General features: G+C 43.3%; 1 protein-coding gene across 3 annotated transcripts in view; it reads right to left on the bottom strand.

Annotated features, from left to right (window-relative positions):
• The window catches only part of SYTL3 (synaptotagmin like 3), a 74435-nt gene extending 56807 nt beyond the window's left edge, over positions 1-17628 (bottom strand). For 2 of the 3 annotated variants that reach the window (XM_061206816.1, XM_061206815.1), the window contains exons 1-3: positions 17272-17628; positions 14679-14897; positions 2940-3004 (exon numbers count right to left, since the gene is read on the bottom strand). In XM_061206816.1, the coding sequence (XP_061062799.1) occupies positions 2940-3004; positions 14679-14897; positions 17272-17381 (394 nt within the window). In that variant the 5' untranslated portion in view covers positions 17382-17628. Of the gene's footprint in view, positions 1-2939; positions 3005-12362; positions 12386-14678; positions 14898-17271 lie in introns of those variants that run through there. The other variant, XM_061206817.1, reaches the window with a different exon arrangement.
• Positions 17629-18576: the final 948 nt, after the last annotated feature.

The following is an 18576-nucleotide window of genomic DNA, read 5'->3' on the forward strand; positions in this document are numbered from 1 at the left end:
AGGCGTGGAGGAACCGAAGCCCCCTGCTAACAGCAGCACTAACTAGCCAGGTACGTGCATGAGCTCCCAGAAGGCAGCTCCCCCAACCCCAGGCAAGCCTTCAGCTGAGGAGAGAAGCCATATAAAATGATAATGTTAATTGTTTTAACCCACTAAGTTTGGGAGGACTTTTTAACCCAGCAATAGGTAACTAATGCCTAGAAAGGGGCACAAATTTGAGCTGTCTCGTCCCCTTTCATGGCTTAAGCCACCATCTCATTTTCCTAGCTTCCACTTAGGATGCAGAAGGCTGGAAAGAGCCGTGTTCACACCATTACGACAAACACACTAGGTAATATGCAGAATCACACTTTTTCTCAAACAGATCAGAGCACCGAGGTGGCAGCTGGCTGCCTATTAGGGCCCAGCAGGGGGTGGGAGAGGGAGTCAGGGAGAGGGGGAGGGGCCTGACCCTTCCCCTTCGCCAGCACCCACTCGGCAGCGGCCCTGGCGGTGTGTGTTCCCTGCAGTCACCATCTCTGTGCCCCCTCGCTGGTCTCCTTTTGTCTTTCCAGTCCTCCAACAATACCTATTGAACCTATTCCCTAAACTAAATTCTGTTTCTTCAGATCTGTGTGGTTTCTGTTTTCCTACCTGGCCCTCAACTGATAGAGCACACAAACTCAGTTCAATCTCTTTCGGGGACAGAGGTAAGTGTGGTGGAGTTCCCGCCTGTCCAGATAAACCTGCAGCATCCGAGCCTGGACCACCCGTGCTGACTCATCTCCTCCCCACCTCCCCCCACCTGTGGTCTGGCGCCCAGTCCTACTTGTGACCCCCAACATGGCACTTTTCTTCATCTCGCCACGCCTTTCGAGCCCAACTCTACTAAAATCGGACAATAGGAAAATGAGGCACCTCAGCATTTGAGGAAGCATTGAAGAGAAGGAAGGATTCGTTTTTTCTTTGGTTTGTTTTATACCTTGGGAATAGACAACAAAAATTGAAAAGGATGATTTATGCTTAGGCTGACTTTCATTCCTCTAATTCTTTTCCTCACTGATGTTTTCACTCTGGTGGAAAGTCACTGGACGAGAACAAGAAACCCGGGAAGTCAGTCTCATTTCTTTCCTCCTCCACTTCCTATCACCAGGGTAACCTACTTCTTCCTCTCACTCAGAAGAGGAAGAGTGCTGGACACATGCACGGGCACACACGTATTCTGGCCTGCAGATCAATTTCCCTATCTGAAGTAATGATACCGAAACTTACAATGTATTAAAAAAATTCTGGGATGTCTTCAGTGAGTTGGTTTGAGAAATAACAGAAACTTCACTCCCTACAGACTTTTTATGAACTAGGACTAGATGTGAAAAAAAAAGGAGACTCTATCTACCGCCTGAAGAAGACCCTAGCCTCCCAACCAAAAAGTATTTTCAAGAAACAAAACAATAAAATGTATAGGAAGACTCCAGACTGCCACTGCTCGCTTAGATGATGCAATGGATATAGGCTGATGGCCCCAAGGGAGCCAACACTGCTTGGAAGATGAAAAAAATCTCAGATATCTCAATGGTTTGTGCTCTGCTCCAAAAGGCCTCCATACATACATATATAGCTATAGTTACGCAGTATATCTGGGATATTAAACTTTCATGGACTGGTAATATTTTGGGAAAAAAAGTGTTAACAAGGCTGTTTGGGAACTAGAGAGAGGACACTAGTGAAAAAAGGATTGAGAAACACAGGTCTAAATAAAAATCATACACGCTGTTTTTTTTTTTTTTTGGCTTGAGCACTCGCATCGGTATTACATATTCCTCCAGATTTCTAATAAACGTGGCAGAATCATCACTTTTTCTTGAGTAAGAAGAGTCAGGAATGTAATCCAGGGGAGAATTTACCGCCGACTAAATCTCGGGGCACAGTGCTTTTATGAAAGCTGATTGTCAACACTCAGACGAATGGCTTCCTTTACGTGCCAACACACACTTTGGTTGAGGCTAAATAGCTTATTTCTCCACCTCAAACTGTTACTATTCCCTCCCACCAGAAAAAAAAGTGTTTCCAGCCACCCACATCCCCGCTAGGTCACTCCAGGCTCCCCTGTGTGCAGTCCCCACGGTGACACATCACAGAGACGGGTGCCACCCGTGTTACCACCGCGGACAGATGGGGTGTACTGAGCGTGCTGCCTCTGCTCTGTTCTCATGACACGTGTGTGCGCCTTTGCCTGATAAGTCATCCTCTTATCTGCACAGCTCACATGCTGTGACGTGACACTTCTGTAACCAAAGCATGACCCGTTTTCTCCATGGCCTTGAGTCCCAGTTACTAATCATACCATTATGTCAACTTTGCAAGTACTTTATAAGACATCCGGGAACACAGACCAAATACACACCTCCACTCACATAATCACGTATGCTCACTTCATAGTCACCAATATCTGCTAAGTTCTAACGCAATTCACTCACTGTGGTCTTCAGTTATTCATTCAATCATTTTGATCAAGGTTTGGGGCTGTAAGGAGCTAATAAGATTTTAAAAGCACAGTTTCTGCTTGTGGAGAGAAAGAGAAGGGCACAAATGATGATATAATATGAGGCATTTCAACAATTATGGAAGAGATGTATTTACAAACCGGTGTTTTGGAAGAGGGAGACATCACCCCCAGAAGCAGAAGTCAGGGAAACTTCATGGAAAACAGGTGGATTTCAGCAGGGTTAGGGTTGGGGTAAGTGCGGGTACAGAGGGAAGCCCCACAAGCGAAGGTGGTAAACCGCATGAGCTGAGGGGCAGAGGCAGGAAAGTTTAGACAAAACGAACAAGAGGGCTGACCGGACAGAAGCCCATATACCAGGCCTTGTTAAGTTTTTCATATTCAAAATCTTAATACCAAATATTTTTAAACTGGGAATATGTCATTTTACTTTAGTAAACATTTTGAGAGCATTTACCTTCAGTTGGAAATTTCTTGGCTCGTTCCTCAAAGAACCATTCTCCAGTTTTTATTTTCACGTTTCTGAAAAGCAAGCAGAAAGGAAGCCTCAGAGAGAGATGTGGGTGGTGCCGTATTTGGCTCATACAAGGTAGGGAGATAACATCAAAACATTAGTCCGGCAAAGGACCTCAGAGTTCAAATTTCTGGCCCAAATCCTTAACTATACAGATTTCCCATAGAGATTAAGTGATCTGACTAGAAAGCAGCAAAGCTGCAAATCTGAAAAAGAATATATATAAGAATACATTATATATATATATATACACATATATATAAACTGAATCACTTTGCTATACACCTGAAATGAATACAACATTGTAAATCAACTATACTTCAATAAAAAATAAAAATAAGTAAAATAAAAAGAAAGATAAGATTTTTTAAAAAGCAGCAAAGCTGGAGTTTCTACTTGGGTACATTTTACCCTGCATGTCAATGTAATGTAACACAATAAATTGATCATTTTGATGGCAACTTTGTTTCTCCTTGTATATTTATCATGTTTATGGTGGGGAGCAATGGCATGAAGGAAAATCAACAAAGAAATTCAGTGCTGTCTATTTAGCTAAGAAAGAGATCATCCTTAGGTTAGGCTGAGGTTAGTTTGAGCTAACTACAACATTTACCAAGAGCCAACAGAGCAGATTCACCTGAGAAGTTTCCTGGGAGCACCTGAAATCTGGGATATGGGATCAAAGGGCTTCACTGGAGATTTGGGGACCACTTGAGAGACAGGGGACGTGACCTCTCGTTGGGAAGCCGGTCTGACAGCGGCTCCCTGGGCATCTCTACATCCCCTCCCATCCTACTCACAGGCCCAGCAGCACGGGAGCACTTTGTACGGTCACCGGTTGAAACTGAAGTCCCAAAGCCTGTTTTACTCTTGATAGTTTCCAAGTTTCCAAATTTCTAAAGAAACCACCCTCAACCTCAAAGAGCCTCAGAAAGGTACAATTGTCAATAGCCTTTCAGGACATAAAAAGTTAAACACACAGATACTATAAATTATTCACACCATTAAAATAATGAGCCGTAAAACTGGTCAATTCCTAGGTCATGCAAATTCAAGAAAAATGAAAACTTCAGTCAAATTCTCTTCTATAAGTACTTACTGAAATACATTCTCCATTAGGTTCTTTCAGGCTATATATGATCTCAAATGGATTTTAAGTTAATGCTTACAAATGCAGTAAATTCACAAATATATGCCAATCTACATTTTTTTTTTTTTAAGTATCCTATCTTTCTCTATGGAGCTTTAGTAGTTGTCAGAAGACATCAACCAACTCCCTCCCCTTCATCTTGTTAACAACTATTATATTCTCTGATTAGTATGCAAATGATTATTCCCAATGCTTAGTGACCAGAACAAGGAAAACATACGCAGAGTGTTTATGAATTTTGGCAACAGAATTTTGATAATCAGTCACTATCATTCAGAGCCAAAGATATATAAAACATGCAACTGTGATATATCACTAGAGAGACAGGGGAAACTTTTCATCCGTAAAATCAGAAACTCAGGTATCTAATCTACTAAATCGACACAAAACACGTGAAGGAGAACTCAGCATCTCAATGGAAGTTTTCCCCTCTGGTACTTGAAGACAAGCAGAGGATCAAAACCCAGGGAAAGTTCGCAGAGATTAACGGGGGGCGGGAGGGTGCATTCACGCTCCTTTGAATTGCCATACCCACAACTGCTCTATTTCTGAGGACGCTTCCTCCATCCTTATACAGCGGGACAAAGTCTAAGGGGAGAGTAGGAGAGGAAAATCAAATGTGGAAACAAGGAGGCCACCATCTGATAAACAAATGTCACTTCCTGATGTTTATTTTCCTGGGGGTGGTGACCCTTCCAGCTCATCTACTCTCTCACATTCTCCAGCCCATTACCTGTGACCAAAAGCATTTACATATGAGACAGGTGCTGGGGGCGGGGCATGGCCTCAGACTGGACCTGAGAGAGATCAGAACTAAGAATTCAGCAGCAAATCAAACCATGAATTTACAGTCAGCTGAGCTAGCCAGACACAGGCCACCACTGAGGAGTAATCACACCCGTAGATGCACAACCATGAAAAAGGAAGAACAGCTAAGGGGACGGAGAAGAGGAAGGTGAAAACGCCCGAATAAACATTTTATTTTTATTACATTTTACAACATTTTATTACAAAGTCCTCCTCTAGCCCTGGTTTCAGAACCTATACAATAAGCAGATAAAGTAGAATATTAGTATCTCTTAGTGCTAGTCATCTAATGTTACCATCTAATCATCTAACTGAATCCCAACGGATTACTTGTGAAATTCAAGCAGGAGCTTCCTTGGCAGGGACAGATTTGAACACAAACCCACAGGTCTCTTGGGCTTATCTGTGACTAAAGAATGGAAGGATAAAAGTACCACAGGCCTAAACCATACGACGACAAGTACTTCTTGCATTTGAGGCTGTTTCCTTTGAGAACTAGATTGGAGCTGGATCTCCATAAACACTTCTGCAGAATCAGCTGTTTCATAAGCATTTATTCCCTAATGGTTTTCATAAGGGTTCCCAGTCCACACAAATCCCAAGTGTTATAAGAAGGACCATTTATGGCTCTTACTGTCTAAGACAGAGGTGAGCAGATCTTGCAGTGTCTCTGTCCTCATTAGGGCCAACACAGGGTAGCATGACTCACAGTAACCAAAGGAAACATTGATTATTTCTCTCCCCCCTCACCGATGACTCACTCAGAATTTGGCTATGAAAGCTTCTTGGAACATTTTCTGAACCCAGCAATAGATTAATGGTTTTAAATTTCTCCCGCAGAATCCTGACTTGCTTCTTTAAAACTTTTTCGATCAATTGATAAATCCATCTCAGAAAGCAAAATCCAAGGATGGTGAAGAGAGCAAGAGATCTAGAGTTCCATGTCTGACTTTCCATGAACTCTGCATGAGGATCACTTTAACTAGAAACGCCAAGCACACAGTACATCGACAGCTCTTAATAAACTGCCGGAGGTTCCAGCATCCATTTTCATAGCCTTGAACTCTGCTAATGCTGTCATTTCATTAGCAAAAGAGAAATAACTGTTGAAAAGCACTTTGCAAATTCTAGCACGCAAACGTTCAATAATACGATGAATGGAGGACCCTAATAGAAAGATATTCAATAGTCTGACCTCATTACTATCGCAAGCAGTGAGCCAAAGAGGCCTGCTGGAATGCACTTTTACTTTGCATTCAAATTACTAGCATCTGCAGGTGGGTAAGCCGTCACATCCATGCTTTATGTTCCAAGAAGAGCCAGCGTGATGTCCCTAGAATTGCTTAATGTATTTCTACCATTCAGTGAACAAGAGGTAGAAAATTCATCTGCATGCCAGGATTCTCTGAATGCCTTAAAGACACACATCTCCCAGGCAGATCTGTGCTCTAACCAGTGCCCTGATGGCAAGGAAGCCTCAAGAAAAGCCTTGGTGGCTTATCAGACAAACAAGCTATAAAAACACCAAAAGAAGCAGCCAAATATTGTAAAACTAAGATCAACTTAATTTCTTTGTACTGGCTTGTCCAACCACTTGGTAATTCCCAGCTAAAGTGGTCCTATGCACCCATACAGTTGAAAAAAATTTTTACTTCAAATAATCTTATACCTAAGGCGGTTTTCAGTTACAAAACAAAATAATGAGGTTTTCTCCCTCCATCAACTAGCTCAGTTGATCTGATTTCAATGTTCTTACGGGAAAAAAGACTGATCACTGTGATTAAATCCTAGGTAACCAGGAGTCAGAATCAAGATGAAGATAAAGAAACGATTTTAACCAAGCAGCTACCATCACTTCTTGGAAAACATGAATAACTCTACTTAACCGCAGAGAAAAGGCAGGTCCCCCGCGCGTCATATTCAGTGCTGTATCCACAGCCACGAGCACAACAGAGGGACACGGTGGGGCTGGTGACTACGGGTGGGTTGATGAACGAATATCCCCACCCCTGCAGGGAGCACTCTGAGAATTGAAGGGATAAGGTGGGACCGACATAGCTGGAGCCCTGGTGGTACCGAGGCATGATGTGCATCACGCCCTCTAAATGTGTAGGGGCAGGGATCACAAACTCAGGCACCAAGCAGACACTCTAAACGAAGGGAGTAGCTAAGGGATGAAACAAGAGAGAGGGGTGGGCACTGTCGTGAGCTGCAGAACCCATGCCCCGTTTTAAGGCGTTACAATGATAAACATTAGACATGGAGCAGGCCAACAAAACAAGGCCTGTGGGCTGTCTGCAGCCTGTTGGCCATGAGTTTGTGATTCCTGGTTTGTTACATCAGATAATTAGTCAATGAAAGAAATAACAATTCTACTGCAGCTGGACAGAGCTGCACTTGTTAAAGCCTCAAACAGAAATCGAGTGAGACGTTGTGCATCATCCTGTCTTCCCCATAGATCAAAGAAGGGACTCCACCACCACCGACAGGTCATGAGACCACAGAGACAAGGAGCGTGTACTCTGTTGGCCAACCCTGAACCTGGATGTCTGAAGACAACGCAGAGCCTCTGACAAAAGGCCACGGGCAGGAGAAACAGAGCCCTGCAGACCAGGAACGGCTACTCAAGGTGCATCACTGCGGGAACCAGGGAAAGTTTCAGAAGGCAGTTGTCTTCAAAAGCATTTAAAAACCGCCTCCGTGAAAAGGAAACAAAGACATAAGGAAAAGCCAGGCTGAAGTGAAGAGACAACAGACTAGAATAAAGGAAGATTTACAAAACGAACAATGCAAACGCAGAACAAGCTGTTTTACCAACAGGAAAGAGCAGAATGGAGAGTCTGGAAAGTTGAATCAGTGATGCTTTCGCAGAACATGAGAGAAAAAGACATTAAATATTGAAGGAGAAAATAATACAAATGTAGGATACAGAACAAGGCCAACCTAAGTTATTCCCGAAGAAGCCTGGGCAAGTGGCATTGAAGAATAATCAGAATAATTAGACCGGACTGAAGAAAATGTTACTGAGTCAAAAAATAAGCAAACTCCCACCTCACACCCATTAGCGGCTACCATTAAAAAAAAAAAAAAAAACAGAAAATAACAAGTGTTGACAAGGATGTGAAGAAACTGGAACCCCCGTGCCCCTTGTGCACTGTTGGTGAGAATGTAAAATGGCACAGCTGCTGCGGGAAACAGCATGGCGGATCTGAAAAAATTAAACATAGAAATACTATGTGACCCAGCAATTCCGCTTCTGGGTACATATCTGAAAGAACTGAAAGCAGGGTCTCAAAGAGATGTTTGTACACCCATGTTCACAGCAGCATTATTCACACAGAGCCAAAGGGTAGAAGCAACCCAAGCACCCATCAGCAGATGAAATGGACCAACAAAATGTGATACATACACGCTAAGGAATGTGATGCAGCCTTAAAAAGGAAGGAATTCTGCAATATGCTACAGCACGAATGAACCTGGAAAACCGTATACTTAGTGAAATAAGCCAGTCACAAAAAGACAAACACTGTATGATTCCACCTATGTGAGGGACCTAGAGAAGCCAAATTCACAGAGACAGAAAGTAGGATGGGGGCTGCAGGGGCTTGTGGGGAGGGAGAAATAGGGAGAAATATTTAACGGGTACAGAGTTTCAGTTTTGCAAGATGAAAAAGCCTGGAAACGGATGGGGCTGATGGTCCCATAACAACGCGAACGTGTTACCTAGCCGAGTTGGTTTGCCCGTCGCGCAGCAAGCCGAAACGCTGGGATGCTGAGGTTGGCAGCAAACAGCGCAGAGACGGGGAACAGACCTCAGATCCACCTCCTGGAAGGCAAGGGGCTCGAGGTATTTATGGGATGAAGGATAAAGAAGCAGGGTGGTCTGAGCGTGGGGAGCGTGGGGAAAAGTGATTGGAAAAAGGTGGGTCCTTGCCCTTCTGCACAGTAAATAGGCTACAGGTCTATGCACGTGGGAAGATGGAGGAGCTCAGCACGACCTGAGGATGGAGTTTTCTGCCCTGTGACGTCAAAAGGTCACGGCCCGGACGCTTGCACATGCCCAGTTGGAGGGTTGGGCCAGTCTTAACCAGTTCAGCTCAAACTAGATGCAGCTGACTCCAAGTCCCTAGAAAACAACTCTGGCAAACATCTCACTGTTTAGGACAATAATGGAAGGCATGCAAGTGTTGTAGATGACCTTGATGAGTGGAGGCCGGTGAAACGGATTTGACTAACGATTACCCATGGTTTCAAATGTATTTAATGCCACTAAACTGCACACTTGCAATGGCTAAGATGCTGAATTTTAGGTTATGTGTATTTTGCCACAGTAAAAGGTAATTTTTAAAAAAACAAAACAAGCAAATCCAAGAGACAGGCAGCTCAAAGGAACTTTACTTATTCCATAAAAATCAATGTGGAGAGACTCAGACCCAGGCATGTACTGGAAACTGTTTTTAATTACAAGGATACAGCAAAAACCCAATATACTTCTAGTACATGAAATCCAGGCGATCAATAAAGAAATAAAAATAAAGCTAGTCTCCAATGTCTCTGTCACATTAAATTCCAAAAGACAACGATAACACATTAACTGAACTTTGAGATGAAAAGTTGGGACTTGAGATTTAAAAGCCAGTGAAGTCCTTACTCATGAGAAAAGGCTACCGAAGGCATCTTCAGATAGGCAATGGCTTAGGACACATGCCACCCACATGCTCTTCTGGGAAGAAAAATCTTTGAAGAGACACTTCAGTTCACTGAAAATGAATCAAAATAAAGGACCTGCAAATTGGGAAATCATGGTCTCAAAGATATCTGCATTCATGAAACAGTGCAGCAGTGGAAACATCTAAAATTGGTAAATCCACCCATGACTTCTGTTTGGCACTAGAATGCACTCTTGGTCTGAGCTATGGACGTGGGTCTGTTATTGTAGAAATTCCTGTGAACACTGGAAAGGACGTACAAGCCTGTCTGGTATCCCTACGTCCCCAGTATCCTTAACTCTCGCCTACATTTCAGCCCAGAGTTTTAACTAAGGCAGCACTTCACCACCACGCTGAGTGCCAGACTGGGAAAATGGCCTCCTGGCACTGACCTTCCTGCAGGGCGAAAAGTTTCAGCTGAACTGAGTGAGCTGACAACTTCGAGTATGAACTCAAGGGTATGGAAAGCTTACTCATCTCAAAAAGGCTTTAAAAGCAAGACCTGCCATGACTAATCAAGTGCTGACCACAGAAGAAATTTCAACTTCAACAGCAACAATAAAAATGATACTCAAACTACTGTGAAAACATTCCCTTCAGTAAGCACAAAATAAGCTTTTCAAAAATAAACTTTTTCAAAAAGTATCCCACAAATTTCCACTTTTTAACTATATGTTTGGTGACATAAGGCTTCAAAGGCTGTTAAGTAATCCTTACTCTCATTTGGCCAATGGATAAAAAGAATATCATGATCCTTTACGTAATTATCATCTGTCCTGTTCCCACAGAAAGCAGTGTACCTATACCATGTGAAACAGCCAAGCTTTCTTGTGAGAACTAAAACAGATGCTATCTCCAAATCAGAACTAAGAAGAAAAAACTGTATTTCAAAGAACAAAAGGCTTTTTCTCTGTGAAATTAATCTTAGTGGCTAACCTTTTGAAAATTTATGGCTAACCTCTTGAAAATTTATAAATGTACAGCTATGTGAAATATTTTACTCAGTATATTTAACTTGTCTATGTACTTTTTCATGTGAAACGAATTAACATAGTTCTTATCGACAATGCTAAAAATCAGATTAGAAAAAAGAAGAAATCAAGTTTTGAAACAAAGAGAAGCAGTAGAAAAATGTCATTTTAACCTTGGCACCAAGCCAAAATCTTTCCTTGGCCAACTCTGTTAAACCATACCTGGCATTCAATTTCTTTTCAATCTTTTATAGAGTTATACCTTTCACTCACTTGAAGACCAGAAGGATTTACAATCATGAGTTGGAATTATTCCATTCTCATACATTAGTTATTTGCCTTGTGGATATAAAGTGGTGATTCGGTATTTTACCAAAACATGGGATTATGAAAATACTGGGAGTATCAGTCTGAAATTTGAAAGACTACATTTTCCAAATTCTAGGAATCTGACTCTCTCTTCTTTCCTTCTCCTAAATCACCCCTCTTCTGATGGCTCCTGCTAAGGATAACACACAGCCCCCATCACTGGAAGCAACTTTCAACCAACCTTCCCTTCTAAGTCCTTTCCAACTTGCCTTTGTTTACCTAGTTCTTTCTGTTGCTTCTCTTTTACTCTCTATTTCCTTTTGTTCTTCCAGTTAAGCATGAAGAGCTATCAGTTTTGCTAGTCCTCAGAACTTTTTTTCACTTTTCCCTCTTTCATCCCCTATGACCAAGTTCTATCACCCCTTTGTTGAACTGTCCCTCACATTCCCCATCTCTATTGCCACCAGCCTCATCCCCTCACGCCTTGTTCACTGAAAAGACTTTCACCTGCTTCATTCACCTTCATCTTCCCCTCCTGAGTCCGTCCTGCAGAATGCAGGCAGACTTTCACCTGGCTTTCTTCTGGCAAAGTGCGTATGCTCACACCCCATTTCCTACAGCCTCCAATCCAAACTCTTCCGAGTTGCTTTTAAGACCCCATCCCTCCGGGCGAGTCTCCCAGAAGGCAGGAGAGGGAGGAGATCAAGAAGGGATGGGATAAATTAGGAGTTTGGGATTAACAGATATACACTACTATATATATAAAAGAGATAAAACAACAAGGACCTTAGAAATTTAAAAAGAGAGAGAAAGAGAATCATTTCTTTGATATATATTCTTCCAGATAATTTTGCTTATGTATCTTTTTTAAAATGAAAGAAAAGTGTACCACAAGGTTTTATGAGCTGCTCTTGAAACTCACAACAGCTGGTATGCATCTCTGTGTTAACCGAGCACCACATCACATTGTTAATGGCTTTGTAATATTCTACTTGATTGTGTGTGTTCATTTTTACCATTAAAAATAATTTTGGGGCTTCCCTGGTGGCGCAGTGGTTGAGAATCTGCCTGCCAATGCAGCGGACACGGGTTCGAGCCCTGGTCTGGGAAGATCCCACATGCCGCGGAGCGACTAGGCCCGTGAGCCACAACTACTGAGCCTGCTCGTCTAGAGCCTGTGCTCTGCAACAAGAGAGGCCGCGATAGTGAGAGGCCCGCGCATCGCGATGAAGAGTGGCCCCCGCTTGCCGCAACTAGAGAAAGCCCTCGCACAGAAACGAAGACCCAACGCAGCCAAAAATAAATAAATAAATAAATAATTAAAATAATAATAATAATAATAATTTTGGATCACTCACAGTGATTTAAATTTAAAACAAAGAGAAGAGATGGGACTCGGGAGACCTGGTTCTAGTCTTACCGACCGCATGGCCTTGGGCTCCCTTGTGTCTCTAAGCCTCCGTTTCTTCACCTATAAAATTGGGATAATGGTGGTAGCTGTCACGTAAGATTGTTTGAAGATTTAAATAAAACATTTGGTGTCAAGAAATGCTTAACACAGCCTCCCACGTGGTGAGTGGTCCACACTCATCCCCACGATGTTCCCTCTCCCTGACAATGTCTGTCTCCCTCTCTAATCCCGACCCGCTTCCAGAAATGCTCCCACCTGGGTGCTCTGAGAAGTCACCTTGAGCCAGCTCAGCCCTCCCTCGCCTCTCCCTCCTCCGAGCTCCTGGGGTCCTCAGCAGAAAACCTGCCCAGAAGGCAGAAACCTCAGGTGTCTCCTGGACCCTCAACACAAGCCCAAGGCCAGCGCTGGTCACAGGACTTTGGCACTGACTACAGCAATCTGTACATTGGTTTTGCTTTTTAAAAATTGCTACCCTAGAGCTTCTTCTTCCTTGATTTTAAAACCTATTTTCTCTCCTGTTCCCACAGCAAATCCACTTCTTGAAGAATGAGTCTTAGGCTGAGGAAGAAGCAGGGAGAGGAAAATGATAGGGTCAAAAACCTGTCCAGGTCCCAGTTCAGTTGTGACTATCGACTACCCTCAAGTTTTACCAAGCCTTTTCTTTGGTTTGGCCCCAAGATTGGACGGCAGCCCAGAGTGGACAAAACTAGAGAGAGAGACAGCAGAGAGCTTCAAAGAAAGTAGGCAGGGAGGGGGAGAGTTGGGTTATAAATTACTTAGCTCTCTCCCCAAACGATTTCCTGTGTCAGTTCACTCAGAGCAACGTAATCATCTTAGATATTTTGAAAAACATCCTTATTTCAACATAAGGAAGCTGGGGTTTCAGAAATCACGCTTCATGAGCTTAGAGCAGTAAAGTTACAATGCCCTGGGCATGGTGCCCTCCAGGGCAGAGATTTCAGCAGGGCCAGCTTCCTGGGAGGTTGCCTCAGCCCCTGTCCTATAACCCTGTGGCTTATAGTTAACCAATAGATGAAGAAAAAGTGCTGAAGAATTTAATACCTTACGACACAGTGTTTATCATTAGTGTTTATCAACCAAATATATATGGTTGACTGGAGATCTTAGGACCTTTCCTCCTCTTTCAAGAGCCCAGACCTGCTTGAGCACAAGTGCGGCCAGGCGGCTCACAGTAAATCTTGGTCTTTCCCTGTCAAGCCGAGAAAAGCCTGCAGGGAGTTGGCTTCACAAACTGAGGAAACACGAGATGTGTGGAAATAACTCAGACCACGTGGGAGTGACCTGGCGTGCTGCTTCGGAGAGGGCGAGCTTAGGAACAAGGAAATCTGGTTGAACAACCTGCCTTCGAATGACTGACTGAAATACATTAAGCCTTGCAAAAGGATGGGAAATTTAAGGAGATTAATATCAGGATGCCCGTAGACACAATCCTCCCGATTTAGGGGGAGAGAAAACCCAGCTGCTGCGCCCACACTGTGTAAGCACCTCTCACAGTCTTAGACCCCGGGGCACTCACGCATCTACACCAACATTTACAAGTTGTTTTCAAATCTCAGTCTCTGATTCCTCTCCTAGATTCACACCAGACGAACATATCTACCTCTCATAAGTTCTGTGATGTCCTTGTGCACGCTACCCAACAAGAGGCAGAAACACTCCCCGTGTTTCCAAGGAATCGACGACCAGCCCGTTCGTGCTTCGAACGGTGTGAGATCAAGCCACAGATGTTCTTTATCATTTTCAAAACTGGTAATTCAAAACTGCCAATTCCATGTTTGAAATATTTTAAAACCTCACAACATCAAAAGATTAGAATATATGTAGATTCACGCTATCACTAATAGAAAGCACACCCATTTCTTTAGTAGAGCATCCAACACAGGTCAGCTTGCCTCCTTCAGAAAGGCCTTAATAAAGCTGCACAGGACACTCTAATATTCTCTATGTTACAATTCACTCCAGTTTTCCTCAAAGAGATAAATTAAGCTCTAAGAAAACTAACAAAATGAACCAGTTAAGAAATTGAAAGGAATCTTAACTCCTACGTTTACTGATCCAGCCATTACAAACTTTTGTAAATTAAAAAAAAAAACAAAACTTTTTTCATATAACAAAACGCATTTTTGAATTACAATAACTTCCACTTCTAGAAAGGCAGCTCCATATTAAGCACCCTGCAAACATTTCCCGATTAGGTTTGAGGAGTGACAGCTGTCTTTATCAACAGTTTGTCCTGGACCATCTCTGAGGCTCCCTGGCCCATCCTCACCTGCCCCCCCATCCTCACCTGCCCCGCATCCTCACCTGTCCTCGAAGCACACGGTGCACTTCCAGGCGCGGGTCGTCCTCAGGACCACTCGGCACTTGGCGCACACGCGGTGGCTGCAGCCCTGGCACACGGCCCCCCGGTTCAGCAGGAGCCCCAGGGCCTGCTGGCAGCGGGCACAGGACTTCTGTTGGTACTCCTGGCTCCCGCTCTTCGAGCCTTTCCACCTGAGATGCTGCAAGTGTGTCTTCAGTTTCCTGTGACCCAGAGAGTTAAATGATAAGAAGCAATTGAGTGGAAGGACAGATGCCAGCCAAATTCCTACGTGACAAGGGCCCCAACAGCACCACCCATGGCGAGAAAGAAGGGGCTTTGGCATCCAGCACCCCCGGGTTCCAACACGGCTGTGTGAACCAGGATCTCTTGTGACGTCTCAGAGCAGAGGCTCAGAGGTTTTCTCGGCTGTGCAAGCCTTACCTCCCAGGGTTGCTGTGAGGATTAAATGGCAAAGCATAAACACTATGGCTGGCACGGAGGGGTTAGCTGCTGATTTTGCTCTAGGTTCACCCCTCTGTGCCCAAAGGGCATTATAATAGCAAGCGAGAACAGTGAAAGAAGAGGAAAAATGCAGAAAATGGCATCAATTCTAAAATGCAAGGCAGGGAATGATCTATAAATATACAGTACACACGCCTGCTATTGTCATAAATTCCCCAATAAAGTTATTTAACTGATGCTATGCTTTTCTTTAAAGGAATAAATTTATTTCTTATTTTTTTTATTGGAGTAAAATTGCTTTACAATGTTGTGTTTGTTTCTGCTGTACAATGAAGTGAATCAGCTATATGTGTACCTATATCCCCTCCCTCTTGGACCTCCCTCCCCGCCTTTCCCCTGCATCTAGGCCATCACAGAGCACCGAGCTCCCTTGATGCTATGCTTTTGCTACTGTTTTTTATGGGTGGTCAGTTACTTTCAGTCCCTATTTCCCCAGGACAATAGCCCTAGTGCAAAGGGACATTACATTGGACCCCAGAAGGTATCATTAGCCAGAATACTCTTTTATGAAATGTCTGTTACTTACTTTTATTATTATTTTTAAAATTTTTATTGGAGTATAGTTGATTTACTGTTACTTTTTTTTTTAATGCTTGCTCTCATGTCTTTTCTTTTTTTTTAAAAAAATTTATTTGTTTATTTTTGGCTGCGTTGGGTCTTCGTTGCTGCGCGCGGGCTTTCTCTAGTTGCGGCGAGCGGGGGCCACTCTTTGTTGCAGTGCGTGGGCTTCTCATTGCGGTGGCTTCTCTTGTTGTGGAGCACGGGCTCTAGGCGCACCGGCTTCAGTGGTTGTGGCTCGCAGGCTCCAGAGCGCAGGCTCAGTAGTTGTGGCGCACGGGCTTAGTTGCTCCACGGCATGTGGGATTTTCCCGGATCAGGGATTGAACCCGTGTCCCCTGCGTTGGCAGGCGGATTCTTAACCCCTGCGCCACCAGGGAAGCCCTACTGTTACTTACTTTTAGAAGAGAGAAGCTAACTCCAAGAAACAAGCTTACATCCAACTTTCAGGATTTGCTCTAGAATCAGTACCCTTTGGAACAAAACCTTTTACCACAGTATCCATGTTGCTTTGTTGATATTCAACACGATGCTTCTAAATCACTGAAAGATCTTGAATCATCAAAGAAAAATCCATTTTGTTCAGTGTATTTTTTTTAGTGGAAGAAAGTATAAGTACACTTAGAGAGCCTTGGGATAACAGGGGAGGGTAGAAAAAGAACATTGTACTTTCTAGTTAACCAGAAATTTTTGCTCCTTCCTCAGACATGTGGTGGTCCAAAGTTTTATTTTATATGTTTATTTTTCTTGGCAGACTCTGAAGGAGTTCTGCCATTAAAAACAAAGCAAAACCAAAAAGCCTATTCCATTTACTTATTCTCTAGACCTCACACTCTCCATAAACATCGATCGATAAACAAAGCATCACCATATTAAAGATGGATCTTGACAGCTAACCACGGACACCATTTTCATAGCCCAGCCCTGCTTTGTTAAGTGTTAAACTAATGTCCAACAGCCCTCGGAGCTCAGAGAGAGGAAAGAGGTTCTCTGTTGACAGATCAGTCGGAGAGCAGGCTGGGCAGGTTCAGGCTTCATGCCCCCTCCCCATCCCTCAAAGCCGGCTGGGAAGCAAAAGAGAGCAAAGAAAAGGACAGGAATGGATTCCAGCAGATTTGCTGTTTCTAAGCTGCTTTCTTTGTGCCTTCGGTTACCACCAAAAATAATTTAGGAAAACCCTTAGCTGGAGGTCTTTCCCTTGAAGGGCGTATGAGAAGCCTGAAAGTTTCCTTTGAATTATTCCTGCCAAGTAGGCAAATGGACAAGCAGACAGACAGCAAACTTATCACAAAAAAAGGCATTATTTTAAAGGAAAAACAAAAGGCATTCTTTCCCTTACCATCCCCAAAGCTTAGTAACACAGCAAAGGTCACCTCCCCCTACAGCCCTTCAATCGGACTCTTGTCAGACAAGAAGCTGAGTAGGAAGCAAGCAGCAATACGCCAGGTAGAAGCAGCCTCCAAGCAGAAAAAGCCAAAAAAACTAAAGCATCCCACCCACTAAATGACAGCATACCGTATCCTTTCCTCCTCGATGTTTTGAACCTCCCGGTCCCGGTACAGGACCCGGAGGATCACCTCGCGTTCTGATTCCCGGAGGGAATTCAGGCTGACTTCTTGGGCCATTTCTGTCTCTTCTTAGACCCACGCTGAGGTTCTACTCCATGGCCTTGCGCTCCTGTCCCGTGGATGAGCTCAGAGAGTCCAGTGACAGCCCCACGTGCTTTTGAAAGCAATCCCTCTCCTATTTCATTGGCAACTGTGTTGCTTGTGGCTCTTTTTTTTTTTTCCTTTTTAACTGTGTCACACTCCTCAGGAGAAGGAAGTTCCAAGAGGCCGTCCCTCGGTTGGGGTGGTCGCTCCCAGAGTCTCATGCCACCTGGGGAGCCTTTTCCCTGGGTCCTGCCGCAGCCTCTGACATCCGGCTAAGTCAAAAGCATATCTTTTTTCTGAGGTTTTGCCAGAGATTGTTATAAATTATGCAGGGCCCCCTGCAGATAATTTCTGCAAAGCAGAAGTAATCCCCGATCTGAGGGAATTTACGAAGAGCAGTAAGAAGCGTAACAACGACTTATAGAAGTTAACCTTCCCCTTCATATGTTTACAGGTAGCAGTAATGATGGTTAAAAGCCCAGCCAGTTCAATACCTGTAGAAAAGACAATAAAAATGGCATCATTTTTCCTGGCTGATGTACCTATACTGCAGCATTAGTCTAGAAAAGACAAAATGCTCTACACAGACAGATCTTTGCATTTTCTGCCATGATGATAACTTAAGATTTTAAATTTTTAAATCTAAATTTAATTTAAATTTTTAAATTAGATTTTTAAATTTAATTTAAATTTTAAATTAAATTGGCCTTCTCATGTTTCTAAAAGCCTCAAACTTACACACTTGAATTTTTCTAATATGAATTCTGTATCTTGAGTGACTACAGGCATATAGGTCTATATTTAACGTACATCATCCTAATTGAAAATACATTAGAACAATCACGTTCTCAACTGCTAACTGTAATTTTTACAGTTAACTTCAAAACTCAAAAAAAAATGTTTAATCAATTAAGGATGTATAAAGGGATATCACCACAACCTCAATCTACCCATTATTTATGGTCTTTAATGGTTTTCAGTGACTGCCTTATGCCTGGGGTCTTGTTTCTGGTTAATGCTAGTTGCCAGGTTCTGCATGCATTCTTCCTACATTTTTTTGCCATCAATGACGTTGGACACACATCACCTTCAATCTGTTCTTCCCCCCAACCAAGAAGATGGCATTGAATTGATAAAGCACTGGATAGATGCATGTCAATGAAAAGCA

This window comes from Eubalaena glacialis, chromosome 12 (genome assembly GCF_028564815.1).
Source record: "Eubalaena glacialis isolate mEubGla1 chromosome 12, mEubGla1.1.hap2.+ XY, whole genome shotgun sequence".
Taxonomy (NCBI): domain Eukaryota; kingdom Metazoa; phylum Chordata; class Mammalia; order Artiodactyla; family Balaenidae; genus Eubalaena; species Eubalaena glacialis.